Source organism: Triturus cristatus, chromosome 8 (assembly GCF_964204655.1).
Source record: "Triturus cristatus chromosome 8, aTriCri1.1, whole genome shotgun sequence".
NCBI classification, from domain to species: Eukaryota; Metazoa; Chordata; class Amphibia; order Caudata; family Salamandridae; genus Triturus; species Triturus cristatus.
Window position 1 is genome coordinate 79,602,732 of NC_140591.1, and position 20,174 is coordinate 79,622,905.

A 20,174-nucleotide genomic window follows, 5' to 3' on the forward strand; every position below is an offset into this window, starting at 1 on the left:
TGTGTGGGTCATGTTTCTTCCCGCACTTTGGGGCAATACGGCGGCTCGGGCCACGTCTGCTAGGGTCCATGGGAGGGGATGCTGGGCTTGCAGAAGTGACTGGGAGGAAGACTGTGACCACAGAGGTATTCTATGCCGCGGTGGTAAGAGAGGTGACTACTATGGATATTTTTAAGGGACCTGCAGATTTCGTAACTGAGTGTCCCTCTGAAGCTCTCTACACATACACCTTGTCACCTTGCCCCCATCATACAGGCTGCCAGAGTTGGTAGCAAGAGGAGGCAATGATAAATAGCCCGAGACAGCACACCTGCCCCGTCTGTGTGTGGTCACTTGTGCTGCTTGACCGACCCTGGTGATGGAAAGCTGTGCCCGCAGTCATGCGAGTGTTGGAAGGCGCTGTTCTGTTGTATTGAACTGGACGCGACGCTAACATAACTTAAAACTACGTGGGAAGAAGTTCATTTGAGTTTTACAAAGTCTGAGGTGGTATTAAATGAAAATAAATCTCAAGAGAAGAGCACTCAGGCATGCTTGATGCTTTACTTTCATTTTTGTATTAATAACCACGAAGCTATGTTTTCCCAAGTAAAACGCTATCCTGTATGAATTGAGCAAAGCATGCCCGTCTCCGGAGCGATCAAAGCTGAAATGACAGGGAGCGGGACACGCCGGTCTTGGTCGAGACAAGAAAACCTAATCTACGTCTTGCAATATTTCGAAGACGAAACAAAATGAGTGGTCTGTGCGCCACAGCGAGCGATCTGTTTTCAATTATCGCGCCAGTGTCTGGGCATGATAATTGAAAACAGATGTGGCCTGTGCGGGTAACCGTAAGCAATAGACCGTAAGCAATAGGCTGTGGGCGGAGCAAAGGCGGGACATGCACCCGCCTTTGCCCAATTGCGTGCTGTCTTTCTTAGAAAGACGCACACAAAGCCCAATAGCCAGGGAGAAAAGCACACGCACGAGCGCGTGGTGAACTTTCTGAAGCCCATTACTAAAAGCCTCAAAACGGCGCATGCGCGCTGCTCTAGGCTCGACTTAAAAAGGTTCTGAGTTAGTGGCACTGTGCCTTATCAGAATTGGTGTCATTCTCATCCTACTCGCTTTCTTGGTGCAGAGAAAACGGATGGGAAACAGATGTCTGTAAGACAGTGTGCACTTTATGGGTCTTGTGACGTTACTGTGATGCTATTTCCGGTCCCATCATGAAGCCAACACCACCTACTGGAGTCAAAGAAGTATTGTAAACGTTTCCCGATCCTGTCTGATTACCTAGGACATTTAAAAGCTAAGAAATATTCAATTACATATAGTATCCACCAAATCGATTGTTACTGGATGGAAGTAACTTTTTCTTAAGATTCAGTTAAGTCAGGGATCACTCCATCTACACACTGTAGTTGTGGGTGTTTTGTTTTATCATCTGGTTTTGGATTTGGGATTTTAGCTGTGCCTGTTTGCCTGTGCTTAGTTTGTGTTGTGTGGGTGTGTCCCTCATATCACCTCTTATGTAAGCTTTTCTGGCTGCTCACAGGATTTGTGCAGACACAGCCAAGCCCTTGTTACTGGCTAAAAAGCCAGTTAGTTGTGAATGTGACATGTGTTGTTTCCTTATGGCTATCTATTATTAAATAAGTTCATTCTCCACAGCTTCACAGACAGTGATATTAGCCCCTTGGTTTTGCTCAATATCACCTGTGCATGGTCGAATAGTGCACCCTCCAATAGCTTGCAGAAAGAAATTTCAAGTAACACGTGTGAGGTCGGAAAATAACCAGTGCATGTGCTCTGGCCATTCACACATGAGCGAGTATTCCTGGTCTCCTGGCTATAGTGACCCCCTCATCCCCCCTCCAAAACCATCAAATGATCTTCAAACCAAGCTTTAAATATTCCTCTGGTCTTGCCATTGTGGGGCTGCCAGGCCAGGGGGAAGGAGTAGAGATGGACAGATGGGAATGATGAGAAAAAAGATGGTAATTCATTGGTGATGTCTGAAGAGCAGGCACCGAAAGCTTATAAGGCAGTGAAAACATTTGTTATCAAACTCTTTACTTGAGCAGATTAAAAGTTCCACCACTCTTCACCGTGTGGGCCAAGCAGCTCTGCAGATATGGTCACTTTGGGTCTACTACTATGTATAGTGACAACAGGAGGGGGAAACATTACCAGTCAGTTCTCTTAGGAGAGGTTTGCTTTACGTTAAACATTTTAGCTAGAACCCTCCCATACTAATTGTTCTATACATTTTGTACTGTGTATCGTAGAGTATCAGTTTCACCTACAATAATTTTAAAAAATCCAGTCAAGTAAACTAGTCTAGGTGATCTGGACGGAGTTACAAGTGCACTGCCTCCAGTTTCAGCTGTGATGTCGTTTTGTGTGTTGCTGTACTTCTTTAGACTTTTTCCTGCCATTCCACTGTCTCATATAAAGATTCAAGCTGTTCGTTCTGTCACAATGTCATTTTCTGGTGCCCGTGAGGTACTTGGGAGTTCTGGCTCTACAGTGTTTATCATTGGATGGAAATTTGAAGCAGAAGTGTCTGTTGTCCGATCAGCAAAAGAAACTAAATACTGTTTCAAGCTTCGGTCAGTTTTCCTTGGTCTTGCAATTCCCTGTAATCTGCATCATCTGCTTCCAACAGTCCATACCTAATACTCTATTTTTTGAGGCACAGCCTCAGCACCAACTTACTGTGATTCATTGCTGTTTCTTTTGAAGAGTCACTCATGAATATCTTGTGGTTCTTGGATATTGAGATGACCAGCTGCAATTGTTGATGTCTAGCAAGACCGGTACTAATTTGTATTGGTTTGTCATGTTTTTGGTGGGCCGAAATCTGATCCTGTGTGCTCTGTGAAATTCCAGTGGAAGGGCCAAATCATGCTGTAGTGATGAAAAAAGATAAAAACTGAAGGACTTCTGTTCCATCTTCAGGGCCTGTTAAAAACAGACATTATCATGTCTACTCCTTTCTCCAAGTCAGTTGCTCTTTTACTGCATGTTGCAGAGTTCTTGTTCCCTGCTGGGTCCTCAATTAAGTTCAAGATGATTTTCTGTTGCACCCAGTGTCCTGTCTGATGCATGGATATGAATGCCACGATTTCAGACCTAATCAATTTCCCTTCTCATTGTGCTGTCTTTAAGTGAGCCAATTGCTCTCTTGATCGATGATCATTCCTTCATCAGTGTATTTAGTTTTGCTTTAGCCGTCTTTGGAGGTTCTTGATGAGTTACTGGCCTTTTGTTTTCTAGTTACTGCCTCTGAAAACAATAATTGATGGCCAGGATTTAGATCTACACATAAGTGGTGGTAGTCTGCACCTTTGGGAATCTGTGAGTGGGACTCATGACTGAGCGGTATGGGATTTTTCCTGCTAAAAAGGCATCTGCAATGTGCATAGACCACGAAAGCTTTCTGCCTCACATTAGCATGTACTCACGGCTGAAAAAGCCTGTGGTATATAAAGGCCAAGATCCATTTGCATGAGACCTTGCTTGATTTCCCATTATGAATGCTCTACTAGTGTTAGGCAAGTTCTAAACAGTTCATCTTGCTTGTCCTCTGGTATTGTATGGTGGCCCTCTTTTAGCTCACAGCATCCTTTTACCTAAAGACAATCCTGGGTGCCTAGCCACAAAAGTCCGTGTTCATTTTTGGTTTTTTACACAAGGCGTCTGCTCTCATTGGATATTAGCTGTCCATGCACCGTATGTGTTTTTTTTCTTCTTTGTATACTGGTCAACCCTAAATCTCAATGCTCGGGTGTTTTTTTTTTCTTGCCAAGAAAATAACTTTACATTGTATTTTTATTTCTCCTGAAAGATATTGATGTTTTACTTGTGATAGCTAAAAGAATGCCATCAGTTGGGAAGGTAACCTGTCACATAAGGAAACTTATGCAAACTAAGTTGCTTACTTCCTCTGTTTGCTAATGGCAAATGTATTCTTCCTCTAGGTCTTGGGAACACCAACAAGGGAGCAAATAAGAGAAATGAACCCAAACTACACTGAATTCAAATTCCCTCAAATCAAGGCACATCCCTGGACTAAGGTAAGTGCGTGTATACAGTACAGAGAGTGCTGCAAACCAGGGTGTAACAGTCCGTAGACGGGTGGTCTTGTAATATAAATTAATGTGTAGTTATACATCAGTTAGATAGTGACTAACAGTGTAAACAACACACTAGAAGATGTATGCATGTAAGAAGTGTGCTTGAAATTGGCGTATATGTAGACAAGAATGGACCTGGAGATAACGCAGTCCTCGACCCATCCCAATCTGGATTCCAAAGCAACCACAGCACCAAGTCCGCCCTGCTTGCCGCCACAGACGACATCCGCACTGTCCTGGACCAAAGCCACTCCGCAGCCCTCATCCTACTCGATCAGCGGCATTCGACACCGTCTCCCACCGCACACTAGTTACCAGACTCCATGACGCCAGCATACAAGGAACAGCCCTGGATTGAATCCAATCTTTCCTCACCGGATGAAGCCAAAGGACTACCACCCTTTCTCTCTGATCCCACGAAACTCACCTGGGGAGTCCCACAGGGGTCATCCCGGAGCCCGACCCTCTTCAACATCTAAATGGCTCCCCTCACAGCCATCGTACAACAACACGGCCTCAACATTGTATCCTACGCCGACGACACCCAGCTCATCCTCCCCCCTCACCAAAGACCCACCACCGCCAAACTCCACTTCCAGAAAAGAATGCAAGACGTAGCAGCCTGGATGATCAACATATAAGAACAATGGTTCCGTAGGGAGAAAAAATTATTTACAATAGAAATAAATCAATTAAACAAAACAACACAGCAAAAGATGATCTAACAGATAATTAATCCTTAAGCAATGAATAATTATTCAAAAAACATAATAATTTATTTTTTGTATTTCAAGTGAATTTTAAATCATTCATCAACTCCTTTGAATATGTACAAAAAATCAAAAAGGCTGTATATACAATGATATTTACAAAAAAACGACGCAGTGACAAAGTGAATAAAGTGACTTGATGTGATAGTGAAAATGTGAATATTTACAATATATGTATGTGATTATCAATAAAATACATAGAAAGTTTTGCAAAGATTTTTTGCAAAAGAGTCCGCAGCTGAATTCTGGTTAGGTAGTGATCCTTGTAAGGCACTGGTCCTAGTTTTTCGTGTATACAAGGAGTTCCGATTAGTACTGGACTGTGGAACCGTCAACGTTTCGACCCTATACCACCAGTTGTTCTATACAATCATAGCGGGTCTTCATCAGGACATGGGAGGTGTATAACAGCCTACATGAAAAGAATTTGGATCAGTTTCTTAGCTGTGTTAAAGATCTAAAAACAGGGAAGAAAAGAATTTTCCCAACAACTCACCTAATAGTAGGTGATATGGCAAATGTCCAGCAGTGTGACGTAGTTGCCGCTCACTTTCAGTCAGAAGAGACTACCTAATGACGTGTGCACATTAGTAAGCATATGATAAATGTAGAGCTCAATTATATCACATTAGGGACATGTAAACATAATTTAATTTACCAGTGTTGTAGAAGATCTAAGTTCGTCTTCTCCTAGTTATTTGGTCATTTTCTTCTTTTTAATTCAGATTAATGAGCCAGGTTTGAATCACTAAAGACATAAACGCAGATAAGGGTACTCAGAATGATGAACGGATAGCTTAAATTAGGTATCAATGGAGATTTGTGGCCCACGTAATGGCTCACCTGACTTCCAGGTAGATACTCTGCTTTGCGGGAGGCACGGTTATCAGGATGCGATTTCGACTAGAAGAAACCATATATAACCCACATTAAATACCACTGACCTCATGTTGTCTGTAGCTATTTCAAAAACACCCAACTGTTAAGTCATGGTCTGTCCTAATTCCCTGCGTTGGCAAATTACCATGTGATCCTGTTGGAGAGAGAAGATTCAACCCCATCGGTGCATACGCGAACTAGGTAATGTGTAATCAATCCTAAAAACATTTCTAAAGGTTCCAGCGATGAAACAAAACAATCGATACATAAAAGCACCAGGCATAGTATAATCGATCAAAAAGCCATGTCTGCCGGTTCTAGCTACTCTATATCTCAAAAAAAACAAATCGGTCAACGATAAAAATTAACTACTCTACGCATCACCCACAACTCTTGAAGTAGCTACTTTATGTTGTGGTTCAACGGCCAGTCCGTCTACAGCAAAACACCGGCTCGAATCCGGAGCGTGCAGCAGCTAAATAGTAGCTGTTCAAAGATATGGCTCTCTAAATGACCGAACGGTCGAATTGGGAATTGCTAAACTTGTTACAAGGATTACTCAAAAAGCACTTCTAATCCGAACAAATTATTTGTGTAATAACCCTGAAAAAAATTTTCTTTGAGGGTTCTAGCGAGCGGTGCATAAGAGCACCCAGCAGTATAAACTCGATCACATAAACATTTCTGAAGGATCTTGTTATTTAGTGTCCGATAAGCTTATCAGCCGTCATTTAGACGATAACTAACACCTGCTTAACAAGCGTCCCACATCTATCCTTAAAGAAAACTCATACCTGATATGTGAATATATTCTTAGTCTCGGGCAATCTGTCCGGAACACGCCACCAGCTCGAGTGCAGAGCGTGCAGCAGCTAAATAGTTGCTGTTCATAGATGTAGAAACAGGACTATCTCGAAGCCCAATCGATCGGGTTAAAAAATGCCAGATCTGTTAAAATGTTAGGCTGCATGGAAATTAGGTCGAACGGGGCCATGATTTGATTAATCAGACTTGTATTTATAGTCTGGCCCAAGTATTTGCGCAAACTGATAACATTTAATAAAAATCAGCTTACGAACATTTCATTACAATGTGAAAATCAAAACAACATCTTTTTACATGCCTGAACGAAATCAAAATCATTGGTCGAACCAACAATACAATAGATTTTTTGAAAAAACAAATATTTGGAAAAACATCGTATTGCCATCAGTTGTTCTAGATAGCGCACATAGTAGTGGATCATAAGTTTCCCTCAGCCAATTCGAATGGACGAGTTTGAATATAGTATATAGGCATATAGTAGTTTCAATGAGATGAAGCACACGTGATGTTATTATATGAGGATTCTTCAACTTTGCGTCACACCTTGGTGACTGGAAAAACAAATGACGGCCATGGTGTATAACTTATAAAATATTATCAGTAGACTAACATGTTCGTCCCTGTTAGTATGTTACCAAGATGGAATAACCATAGTATGAAGATGGTGTCATTAAATCTGTATTTTCAAATGTACATCGAGTCTTTAGACCAGGACTGAGAATCGGTACAATAATCATGACATGAAACTATGGATAGTTGTCAAAGAACCCACAAACTTATAGACAGGCGAAGTGGTAATCTATAACTACCTAAAGCATAACATTCCCAGTTGTTTATTAGTCTCCTCATTTTCATTGAGCCCTGTCTTTACCGAATCCAGAGAGTGGATCCATCTGCACTCCTTATAATTCAGCATGGAATGAATGTTACCACCCCTCGGATGCAGCCGCACCCTCTCAATTACAGTCCATCTCATACTGTCTGGTGGATGGTTGAGGTTTAGGAAATGGTCCACTAGGGGTGCCCCTAGTGTTCTGCATTTAATCCTACTCATGTGTTGCAAGATTCTACACTTGATTTTTTGTGTAGCTTGCCCTACATATACTTTATCGCATGGGCAGTAAATTGCATAAATAACGTTGTTTCTATTACAATTCGTAAATGTTGGTCGCGTGTAGCTTTTTGTACCATACAAAAACACCATGCCCTCTATCGATGAGACACAAGCCTTACAGTTTCCGCATTTTTTATGGCCCAAAATCGGTGGCAATGCTAGTTGCGAGCGTAAGTCTGGTTTAGGGGGACTATGAAGGTAGGCACTAACCACTGTATCTTTTACACTCTTGCCACGCTTGAAAGCAAATAATGGTAATTCTGTTGTCCCAATTTCTGTAGCTACCAGATTCCAATATTTAACAATTGTTTTTTTGATGGATTGGCTGTCTGGGTTGAAGGTGGTGACACAGACCATTCTATCACTCGTCTTTTCACTTTTTTTGGTCTCTAGTAGAGTCTCTCGTGGGCAGTACCAGGCTCTTTTTTTGGCACGTTTCAAGAGGGTGCTAGGGTAACCTCTGTCTTTTAGCCTTTTAGTTAGAACTGTCGCTTCAGCAAAGTAATCTGTTCTCTGTGTGCAATTCCGACGCAGTCTAAGGAATTGCCCATAGGGCAAGTTATCACGGAGACTACGGGGATGGTTGGAGTTATAACTAAGGAGAGCATTTCTCTCAATCGGTTTTCTATACAATCCTGTATAGAGTACCCCATCAGTCGTTTTCACATTGAGGTCTAGGAAGCTTATAGTTTCACTGTTTTCACTCATTGTGAATTTTATGTCGTTGGATCTTCCATTTAGCCATTCAAAAAATGACTTAAGGGTCGTAATTGAACCAGTCCAGATCATAAAGACATCGTCAATATATCTTTTCCATATACTGATGCTGTCTCTATACGGATTATTCTCACCATATAGAAAGGCCCACTCGAAATGATTCATGTACAGATTTGCCAGGGACGGCGCATAGCTCGCGCCCATCGCAACGCCCATGCATTGGAAAAAGTATTGATTTTGGAATACAAAGTAATTTTTTGTCATTGCGATGTCCAACATTGCTATTAAAAAGTCAGTGGGGATTCTATGGGGAGTAGGTCTTGTATCAAGTACCTCCTGTACTACGGCAAGTGCCTCTTGTTGTGGGATGCTCGTGTACAAAGAGGACACATCAAGGGTTACCAAGAGTTGTTTTTCCTTATCAAATGGATGATTCTCTATGAACTGGATCATTTGAGTTGAATCCCGAACATAGGATTTGGTGGCAATCACAAATGGCTGTAGGAAGTAATCAATGTATCGGTTTAAAGGTTCCAATATGGAGCCACAACCCGATACAATTGGGCGTCCTGGTGGCTTATCAAGATTCTTATGGACCTTAGGTAGAGTATAAATTGTTGGAATTCTCGGGTTAGTTTGGGTGAGAAATTTCGACTCAGGGATACTCAGGAAACCTGATTCAAGTGCCTGTACCAGTAACGAGTCAATCAGAATTTTAATTTCGGAAGTAGGGTCTTTTGTGATTGGTTGATAACTATCCCGGTCATTGAGTTGTCTTTGGATCTCGTCTATGTAATCACTTCGATTTTGTATTACAATTGAACCCCCTTTATCCGCAGCTTTAATAATTATTTGGTCGTTGTTCTTTAGGGACTGTAGGGCCAATTTTTCACTCAATGGGATGTTATAGGGGACAAATCTAGGTTTGTCCAATGTGGACAACACTTCATGTGTAACAATTTGTTCAAAAGCTACAATTTTTTGGCTCATAGTTTGTATAACTGGTGTAAAAACCGAATCAGGTTTGAAAGGTGTTGCTGCAATAGATCGAACACAAGGTTCTCTTTGTGCAAAAAAGTACTTTAAGCGGACCTTTCTGAAAAACTGCATCAATTCAAGTTTTACCATAAAGGGATCGGTTCTCTGAGTGGGCACAAATGATAGCCCTTTTGAAAGAATATTATTTTCTTCTTGCGATAAAGCATATTTAGAAAGATTAATAATTGGATTGCTCACATTTGCCGCCACCGGTTCCCTTTGGATACTATTGGGAATCGGATCGTCTCGGATGTTGTCATCTCTGGAGGAAACATTTGTCAATAGCAAGGTCAAATTAGAATTCTCAGAAAGTAAAGAGTCGGACGTTGTATTAGGGAGAGTCGGTATTACCATCGATATGTCTGGCGTCTTGTTGAAATTTCCCCATGGTTCCCCTGGTCGTAGAATCTCACTTGTTGGTTGCCTCTTTGGGGTGGGGGATTCTGATTTCCCCTCTGGGTGTAGGCCTGTTGGTTCCCGCCCCTGCCGCGATACCAACCTCTCTGCCTTTGAAAGCCCCTCCCTCTGTTGGAACTCCATGGTGCGTCCCCTAAAAAAGACTGTTGTTGAGGACCTTGTGGTCTTGGTGTTGTACTTGTCGAAGCTTGCTCACTTTCTCCTTCAGAATTACTTCCAAAGGAGGAATTGGACAAGTTGGTAAACCTTCGTGGTCCCTGTCTGCTACGGTTCGTATAGAAACCTTGATTATCCTGCTGATAATAATCGTCTGAGATATAAGGATATGTTATCTTTTTATCATAATTTTGTATATCCTTCTGTAATTTGTCTGACTTTCTCTGTAGTGTGAAGGTATGGAATTCGGCAAGTGTTTTCTCAGCCTTTTCCAAAGCTTCTTTGGCGTTTGTTAAAGTGTTGTCACTCACTATTTCCCTTTTGAGATCATTAATTTCTTGGATAAGTTTTTTTGAGTATTCCAAAGCAGTTTCAACTCCAAGTACCATCCAGTATCTGGAGCAGTTGTTGGAAATGAAGCTAAAACCTTCTCTAAATTTAGGAATGTCAATGAAAATGGCGGGTTCGTTTCGGACTTGAAGACCTTTGGGGATAATATTGGCCTGTAAATATTTAGTCAGGAAATGTCCATGTAGTCGAGTTCGTACTAACTTCTTTTCCAGGCGTTCCAATTTTGTCAATTTGTCATTTAATGTTGTGTTAATAGCTGATAATTCTACTCCAAAAGCATTTGATACTCCTTGTTCAGCTATAAGTTTCGCTATGTATTCTTCAGTATATGAAAGAGTATCTGACATATTTTATTCAAAATGAATTTGTAAAAGAACAACCCTCGCAAGCCAGCGCTTGCACAGGACAAGAGTTAAACAAACAGGGGTAACCCTATAACCCAAGGAACCTGGGCTTCATCAATATATAAGAACAATGGTTCCGTAGGGAGAAAAAATTATTTACAATAGAAATAAATCAATTAAACAAAACAACACAGCAAAAGATGATCTAACAGATAATTAATCCTTAAGCAATAAATAATTATTCAAAAAACATAATAATTTATTTTTTGTATTTCAAGTGAATTTTAAATCATTTATCAACTCCTTTGAATATGTACAAAAAATCAAAAAGGCTGTATATACAATGATATTTACAAAAAAACGACGCAGTGACAAAGTGAATAAAGTGACTTGATGTGATAGTGAAAATGTGAATATTTACAATATATGTATGTGATTATCAATAAAATACATAGAAAGTTTTGCAAAGATTTTTTGCAAAAGAGTCCGCAGCTGAATTCTGGTTAGGTAGTGATCCTTGTAAGGCACTGGTCCTAGTTTTTCGTGTATACAAGGAGTTCCGATTAGTACTGGACTGTGGAACCGTCAACGTTTCGACCCTATACCACCAGTTGTTCTATACAATCATAGCGGGTCTTCATCAGGACATGGGAGGTGTATAACAGCCTACATGAAAAGAATTTGGATCAGTTTCTTAGCTGTGTTAAAGATCTAAAAACAGGGAAGAAAAGAATTTTCCCAACAACTCACCTAATAGTAGGTGATATGGCAAATGTCCAGCAGTGTGACGTAGTTGCCGCTTACTTTCAGTCAGAAGAGACTACCTAATGACATGTGTGCACATTAGTAAGCATATGATAAATGTAGAGCTCAATTATATCACATTAGGGACATGTAAACATAATTTAATTTACCAGTGTTGTAGAAGATCTAAGTTCGTCTTCTCCTAGTTATTTGGTCATTTTCTTCTTTTTAATTCAGATTAATGAGCCAGGTTTGAATCACTAAAGACATAAACGCAGATAAGGGTACTCAGAATGATGAACGGATAGCTTAAATTAGGTATCAATGGATATTTGTGGCCCACGTAATGGCTCACCTGACTTCCAGGTAGATACTCTGCTTTGCGGGAGGCACGGTTATCAGGATGCGATTTCGACTAGAAGAAACCATATATAACCCACATTAAATACCACTGACCTCATGTTGTCTGTAGCTATTTCAAAAACACCCAACTGTTAAGTCATGGTCTGTCCTAATTCCCTGCGTTGGCAAATTACCATGTGATCCTGTTGGAGAGAGAAGATTCAACCCCATCGGTGCATACGCGAACTAGGTAATGTGTAATCAATCCTAAAAACATTTCTAAAGGTTCCAGCGATGAAACAAAACAATCGATACATAAAAGCACCAGGCATAATATAATCGATCAAACAGCCATGTCTGCCGGTTCTAGCTACTCTATATCTATGCGCCGTCCCTGGCAAATCTGTACATGAATCATTTCGAGTGGGCCTTTCTATATGGTGAGAATAATCCGTATAGAGACAGCATCAGTATATGGAAAAGATATATTGATGATGTCTTTATGATCTGGACTGGTTCAATTACGACCCTTAAGTCATTTTTTGAATGGCTAAATGGAAGATCCAACGACATAAAATTCACAATGAGTGAAAACAGTGAAACTATAAGCTTCCTAGACCTCAATGTGAAAACGACTGATGGGGTACTCTATACAGGATTGTATAGAAAACCGATTGAGAGAAATGCTCTCCTTAGTTATAACTCCAACCATCCCCGTAGTCTCCGTGATAACTTGCCCTATGGGCAATTCCTTAGACTGCGTCGGAATTGCACACAGAGAACAGATTACTTTGCTGAAGCGACAGTTCTAACTAAAAGGCTAAGAGACAGAGGTTACCCTAGCACCCTCTTGAAACGTGCCAAAAAAAGAGCCTGGTACTGCCCACGAGAGACTCTACTAGAGACCAAAAAAAGTGAAAAGACGAGTGATAGAATGGTCTGTGTCACCACCTTCAACCCAGACAGCCAATCCATCAAAAAAACAATTGTTAAATATTGGAATCTGGTAGCTACAGAAATTGGGACAACAGAATTACCATTATTTGCTTTCAAGCGTGGCAAGAGTGTAAAAGATACAGTGGTTAGTGCCTACCTTCATAGTCCCCCTAAACCAGACTTACGCTCGCAACTAGCATTGCCACCGATTTTGGGCCATAAAAAATGCGGAAACTGTAAGGCTTGTGTCTCATCGATAGAGGGCATGGTGTTTTTGTATGGTACAAAAAGCTACACGCGACCAACATTTACGAATTGTAATAGTAACAACGTTATTTATGCAATTTACTGCCCATGCGATAAAGTATATGTAGGGCAAACTACACAAAAAATCAAGTGTAGAATCTTGCAACACATGAGTAGGATTAAATGCAGAACACTAGGGGCACCCCTAGTGGACCATTTCCTAAACCTCAACCATCCACCAGACAGTATGAGATGGACTGTAATTGAGAGGGTGCGGCTGCATCCGAGGGGTGGTAACATTCATTCCATGCTGAATTATAAGGAGTGCAGATGGATCCACTCTCTGGATTCGGTAAAGACAGGGCTCAATGAAAATGAGGAGACTAATAAACAACTGGGAATGTTATGCTTTAGGTAGTTATAGATTACCACTTCGCCTGTCTATAAGTTTGTGGGTTCTTTGACAACTATCCATAGTTTCATGTCATGATTATTGTACCCATTCTCAGTCCTGGTCTAAAGACTCGATGTACATTTGAAAATACAGATTTAATGACACCATCTTCATACTATGGTTATTTCATCTTGGTAACATACTAACAGGGACGAACATGTTAGTCTACTGATAATATTTTATAAGTTATACACCATGGCCGTCATTTGTTTTTCCAGTCACCAAGGTGTGACGCAAAGTTGAAGAATCCTCATATAATAACATCACGTGTGCTTCATCTCATTGAAACTACTATATGCCTATATACTATATTCAAACTCGTCCATTCGAATTGGCTGAGGGAAACTTATGATCCACTACTATGTGCACTATCTAGAACAACTGATGGCAATACGATGTTTTTCCAAATATTTGTTTTTTCAAAAAATCTATTGTATTGTTGGTTCGACCAATGATTTTGATTTCGTTCAGGCATGTAAAAAGATGTTGTTTTGATTTTCACATTGTAATGAAATGTTCGTAAGCTGATTTTTATTAAATGTTATCAGTTTGCGCAAATACTTGGGCCAGACTATAAATACAAGTCTGATTAATCAAATCATGGCCCCGTTCGACCTAATTTCCATGCAGCCTAACATTTTAACAGATCTGGCATTTTTTAACCCGATCGATTGGGCTTCGAGATAGTCCTGTTTCTACATCTATGAACAGCAACTATTTAGCTGCTGCACGCTCTGCACTCGAGCTGGTGGCGTGTTCCGGACAGATTGCCCGAGACTAAGAATATATTCACATATCAGGTATGAGTTTTCTTTAAGGATAGATGTGGGACGCTTGTTAAGCAGGTGTTAGTTATCGTCTAAATGACGGCTGATAAGCTTATCGGACACTAAATAACAAGATCCTTCAGAAATGTTTATGTGATCGAGTTTATACTGCTGGGTGCTCTTATGCACCGCTCGCTAGAACCCTCAAAGAAATTTTTTTTCAGGGTTATTACACAAATAATTTGTTCGGATTAGAAGTGCTTTTTGAGTAATCCTTGTAACAAGTTTAGCAATTCCCAATTCGACCGTTCGGTCATTTAGAGAGCCATATCTTTGAACAGCTACTATTTAGCTGCTGCACGCTCCGGATTCGAGCCGGTGTTTTGCTGTAGACGGACTGGCCGTTGAACCACAACATAAAGTAGCTACTTCAGGAGTTGTGGGTGATGCGTAGAGTAGTTAATTTTTATCGTTGACCGATTTGTTTTTTTTGAGATATAGAGTAGCTAGAACCGGCAGACATGGCTGTTTGATCGATTATACTATGCCTGGTGCTTTTATGTATCGATTGTTTTGTTTCATCGCTGGAACCTTTAGAAATGTTTTTAGGATTGATTACACATTACCTAGTTCGCGTATGCACCGATGGGGTTGAATCTTCTCTCTCCAACAGGATCACATGGTAATTTGCCAACGCAGGGAATTAGGACAGACCATGACTTAACAGTTGGGTGTTTTTGAAATAGCTACAGACAACATGAGGTCAGTGGTATTTAATGTGGGTTATATATGGTTTCTTCTAGTCGAAATCGCATCCTGATAACCGTGCCTCCCGCAAAGCAGAGTATCTACCTGGAAGTCAGGTGAGCCATTACGTGGGCCACAAATCTCCATTGATACCTAATTTAAGCTATCCGTTCATCATTCTGAGTACCCTTATCTGCGTTTATGGCTTTAGTGATTCAAACCTGGCTCATTAATCTGAATTAAAAAGAAGAAAATGACCAAATAACTAGGAGAAGACGAACTTAGATCTTCTACAACACTGGTAAATTAAATTATGTTTACATGTCCCTAATGTGATATAATTGAGCTCTACATTTATCATATGCTTACTAATGTGCACACATGTCATTAGGTAGTCTCTTCTGACTGAAAGTGAGCGGCAACTACGTCACACTGCTGGACATTTGCCATATCACCTACTATTAGGTGAGTTGTTGGGAAAATTCTTTTCTTCCCTGTTTTTAGATCTTTAACACAGCTAAGAAACTGATCCAAATTCTTTTCATGTAGGCTGTTATACACCTCCCATGTCCTGATGAAGACCCGCTATGATTGTATAGAACAACTGGTGGTATAGGGTCGAAACGTTGACGGTTCCACAGTCCAGTACTAATCGGAACTCCTTGTATACACGAAAAACTAGGACCAGTGCCTTACAAGGATCACTACCTAACCAGAATTCAGCTGCGGACTCTTTTGCAAAAAATCTTTGCAAAACTTTCTATGTATTTTATTGATAATCACATACATATATTGTAAATATTCACATTTTCACTATCATATCAAGTCACTTTATTCACTTTGTCACTGCGTCGTTTTTTTGTAAATATCATTGTATATACAGCCTTTTTGATTTTTTGTACATATTCAAAGGAGTTGATGAATGATTTAAAATTCACTTGAAATACAAAAAATAAATTATGTTTTTTGAATAATTATTCATTGCTTAAGGATTAATTATCTGTTAGATCATCTTTTGCTGTGTTGTTTTGTTTAATTGATTTATTTCTATTGTAAATAATTTTTTCTCCCTACGGAACCATTGTTCTTATATATTGATGAAGCCCAGGTTCCTTGGGTTATAGGGTTACCCCTGTTTGTTTAACTCTGGATGATCAACAGCTGCCTGAATCTCAACGCTGAGAAGACAGTAGTCCTCATCCTTAGAACCACCCCCTCAGCATGGGACAGCACCTGGTGGCCGACCGCCCTCTGAATCCGACCTACTCCCTCAGACCACACCAAAAACCTCGGCATCATACTCGACTCATCACTCACCATGAACCGACAGGTCAACGCCGTCTCATCCAGCTGCTTCAACATTCTCTGCATCCTCCGCAAGACCTTCAAATGGATCCCACCTGAGTCAAGGAAGACAGTCACCCACCACCAGCAGACTGGACTATGGGAACGCGCTCTACGCCGGCATCAACAAGTCCCTACTCCGCAAACTCCAGACAATACAGAACACTGCCGCCAGACTCTGCCTCGGCATCCCCCGGCACCAACATATCAGCCAACACCTACGAAGACTCCATTGGCTCCCTGTGGAGAAAAGAGTTCCCTTCAAAATCCTCCCTCATGCCTACACAACAACGGACCCAAATACCAAACGATAGAATCAACTTCCACGTACCCAAAAGGAACCTCCAATCTTCCAACCTCGCACTGGCCGAAACCCCCCACATCCACAGATTCAGAGCAGGCGGAAGATCCTTCTCTCACATTGCAGCCAAGACCTGGAACGAACTGCCGGCAGACATCCCTGAACACCTTCAGGAAGGCCCTCAAGACCTGCCTCTTCGGCTAATAGATCTGCAGATTTTAGATCTGTGCCTTCTCAATCGCTTCCTGAAAAAGGACAAACTCAAAATGCTCATGCTCGCTCAAGTCCCGTTTGCCCTGGACCCACAACAGGAGGCTGGATGGTATTGCTGAACTTGCTGGAAGCTTATTTTCACATCCCTGTCCTGCCTGTTCACAGGTGTTGCCTCCGGTTCACGGTAGACCAAGAGTCCTTTTATCTTTGCTGTTCTCCCCTTGAGCCTTACATTTGCCACTCACGTGTTCACGAAAGTGACGGCAGTGGTTGTAGCTCATTTGACAAGGAAGGCAAAGTGCCATTGAGTTGGGATTTCCATTATCTTGTAGATAGTGCAAAATATGAGATTAGAATGAGGTGAGATTAGTCTCCTGGTCGCCACTAGACCACACCTCTCCTGTATGACACTTTTCTCATAAGTGTTTGCGACAGCCCTGGACATTTTTGCCCAAGTGAGCTCATCATTCATGCAGGCCCAATGTTAGTACTACTAGTATATCATTTTGGGACAACAGTATCAGGCTCTGATATTGAGGGACTGCTCAGAGTTCTGTTTTGTGACAGACTACAGTCCTCTTTTCCCAGATTATGAGAGAATGACAGTTTTGGCAGCATTAATCTACTATTGGGATACAGGCCTTTTTATCTGCACCCCCCCTGGTTTTATGGCCTACCAGCTTTCTCCAAGTCAATTTGTCTCTGCCTCCCATATTTTGGCCCTTTACCTCCATTACGTCCGGGTCATGCTTGAAGTTTGCCGGTGTGTGTATTCATTTCACATGTGTACCTGATTGTGTGATTAGATGTTACAAGATAGTAATTTCCTGTGTGAAGACGTCATTGTTCAACTCAGACATTGAAATATTCACATAATCACCTCCACTGTCTGCATAAAACCAGTTGTCTCTTCCCGTTTGATGAATCTGCAGTTTCCTGGCAACTGTGAAATCTTCCCTACCCCTGTAATTGCTTGGGGTCAACATTTTTGTTTGGGAAATGGAACTCAATGTTTCACCTGCGCTACACTGGATTGATCTCTGGAGTGGCAGCAGAGCTGCATGACCATCACATGAGGCGATCATGAGGAGATCATGTGCCCCTAGCTTTGGACGTACCCTTGTAAATTCAGAAGGGGCAACCCATCTTACTGTATGCACCTGGCTATTAGAGGAAGCAAAGTACGGATCTCTCCAGCAAGTACTAAAATTGGTTTTTGACTCTGCAATCAAGGAATGCCTACACACAAATGCTGTCTTCGAACATCAAGAAGGGCGAGTCTGCTCCATTGCCGAATCTCCCAGTGCTCTGAAGTACCCATCTGTGAAGTCGGTTGTGAGGTCCTGAACAATCTAAACTTCGATCTTCCCTGGGGTTTCATAAAATCAGTTGGAGAATGTCACCCACATTGATTCAGGACCTGTTGGAATCTTCCTAGACTTAACACTTCCTGTGACTTTGCTGGTGGTTAAATTCATTTTTCTGGTCATGGTCCAGGGACTCTTGACCTTCCTGGTGCCTGTTGTAAGTGCTGTCACACCCAAACTGCTTTCATCAACTAAAAGTTGATATTTTAATCCTGCAGATTAATGACTCTTACCCACACAACCATGTAAAGGACACATAAGGTAGACAGGCACACTGGCCTGCTTGACTAGTATTCCTGTGTGTACTGGACTTGGGCAGCAGTGAATCTTGCTCATTACTGAGCACTTGAGTTCTTTCCCACAAGCCCTCATTGCTCACCACCAAAGGACCCCAAAGAAATGCTTAGTTACCAGGACAATGGTCTGTATTCACAACTGTTGTTTTACCTCAGGTCCTTGCTTTCATATTTGAAAAACCATAAAAGCTATGTATTTCAGTGCAGGGTGGCATCCTCTGAACCCCTCCTCCTTTGAATATTGGCACTAACCATCTTTCTCATCCAGAAAATAACTATCAATATTCCTTTGCTTTGTATCTCTAGTCCGTGACCTTTTCTATTGGGATTGATTCAGTGGATGAGAGTCTTGTCAGACAGAGTGAGCCCTATGTCTAAAACGATGCCTTTGGTATGTGTGGAAAGATATCCTTGATTTTGTGAGAGGGCCTCGTGAATATAAAGGTGTAAATAAGGATTAGTTACTTACCTGTAATCCTAGTTCTCATCCAGGGGTATACTCATCAAAGTCCTAATCTGTGAAATTATCCCGCCCATGTGCGGGATCACGGAGCATATAGAAAATGAAAAAACACACACACACACACACACACTCACACACTCACACACACACACTCACACACTCACACACTCACACACTCACACACTCACACACTCACACACTCACACACTCACACTCTCACACACTCTCACACACTCTCACACTCTCACACTCTCTCACACTCTCTCACACTCTCTCACACTCTCTCACACTCTCTCACACTCTCTCACACTCTCTCACACTCTCTCACACTCTCTCACACTCTCACACACTCTCTCACACTCTCACACACTCTCACACACTCTCACACACTCTCACACACTCTCACACACTCTCACACACTCTCACACACTCTCACACACTCTCACACACTCTCACACACTCTCACACACTCTCTCACACTCTCTCACACTCTCTCACACTCTCTCACACTCTCTCACACTCTCTCACACTCTCTCACACTCTCTCACTCTCTCACACTCTCTCACTCTCTCTCACTCTCTCTCACTCTCTCTCACTCTCTCACACTCTCTCACACTCTCACACACTCTCTCACACTCTCTCACACTCTCACACTCTCTCTCACTCTCACACACTCTCACACTCTCACACTCTCACACTCTCACACTCTCACACTCTCACACACTCTCACACTCTCTCACACTCTCACACTCTCACACTCTCACACTCTCTCACACTCACACTCTTTCGAGGCATATGAGCTGCAGATTGTACACTTAGCATAGATCGCCATCTGGTGTTGGGCCCGGATGTTTGCAGTTTGTTTTTGTTTTTTGGACAGTCTTTGGAAGTCACGAGTTCGGTGACTCCTCCTTCGGTCCGTACTGTGCATGGGCTTCGGCTCCATCCTCAGATTGTTTTTTTCCGCCATCGGGCTCGGATGTGATACTTCGTGCTCTGGCTTCGAACTTCTACGGTTCCAGCCTCGACGGAAAATCCTCGTTCTTCGAGTTTTCTTCATCTAACTTCATCTCTCGAAGCGGCACTTTTCTCCATCCCGTACATCGGCACCGGCCTTCGGGCCCTCCTCGACTCCAGTCCCGGCCGATGGAAAGGACTCCGTTCAAAAAGTGCCCAAAATGTGGGTCTAAATTTCCCCACACCGACCTCCATCAGGTGT

General features: G+C 41.8%; 1 protein-coding gene across 2 annotated transcripts in view; it reads left to right on the plus strand.

Moving 5' to 3' along the window:
- GSK3B (glycogen synthase kinase 3 beta) overlaps positions 1-20,174 on the plus strand; it is a 702,432-nt gene that overhangs the window by 547,823 nt on the left and 134,435 nt on the right. For both annotated transcript variants that reach the window (XM_085621049.1, XM_085621050.1), the window contains exon 8: positions 3,969-4,064. In XM_085621049.1, coding sequence (XP_085477175.1) covers positions 3,969-4,064 — 96 coding nt within the window. The remainder of the gene's footprint in view (positions 1-3,968; positions 4,065-20,174) is intronic.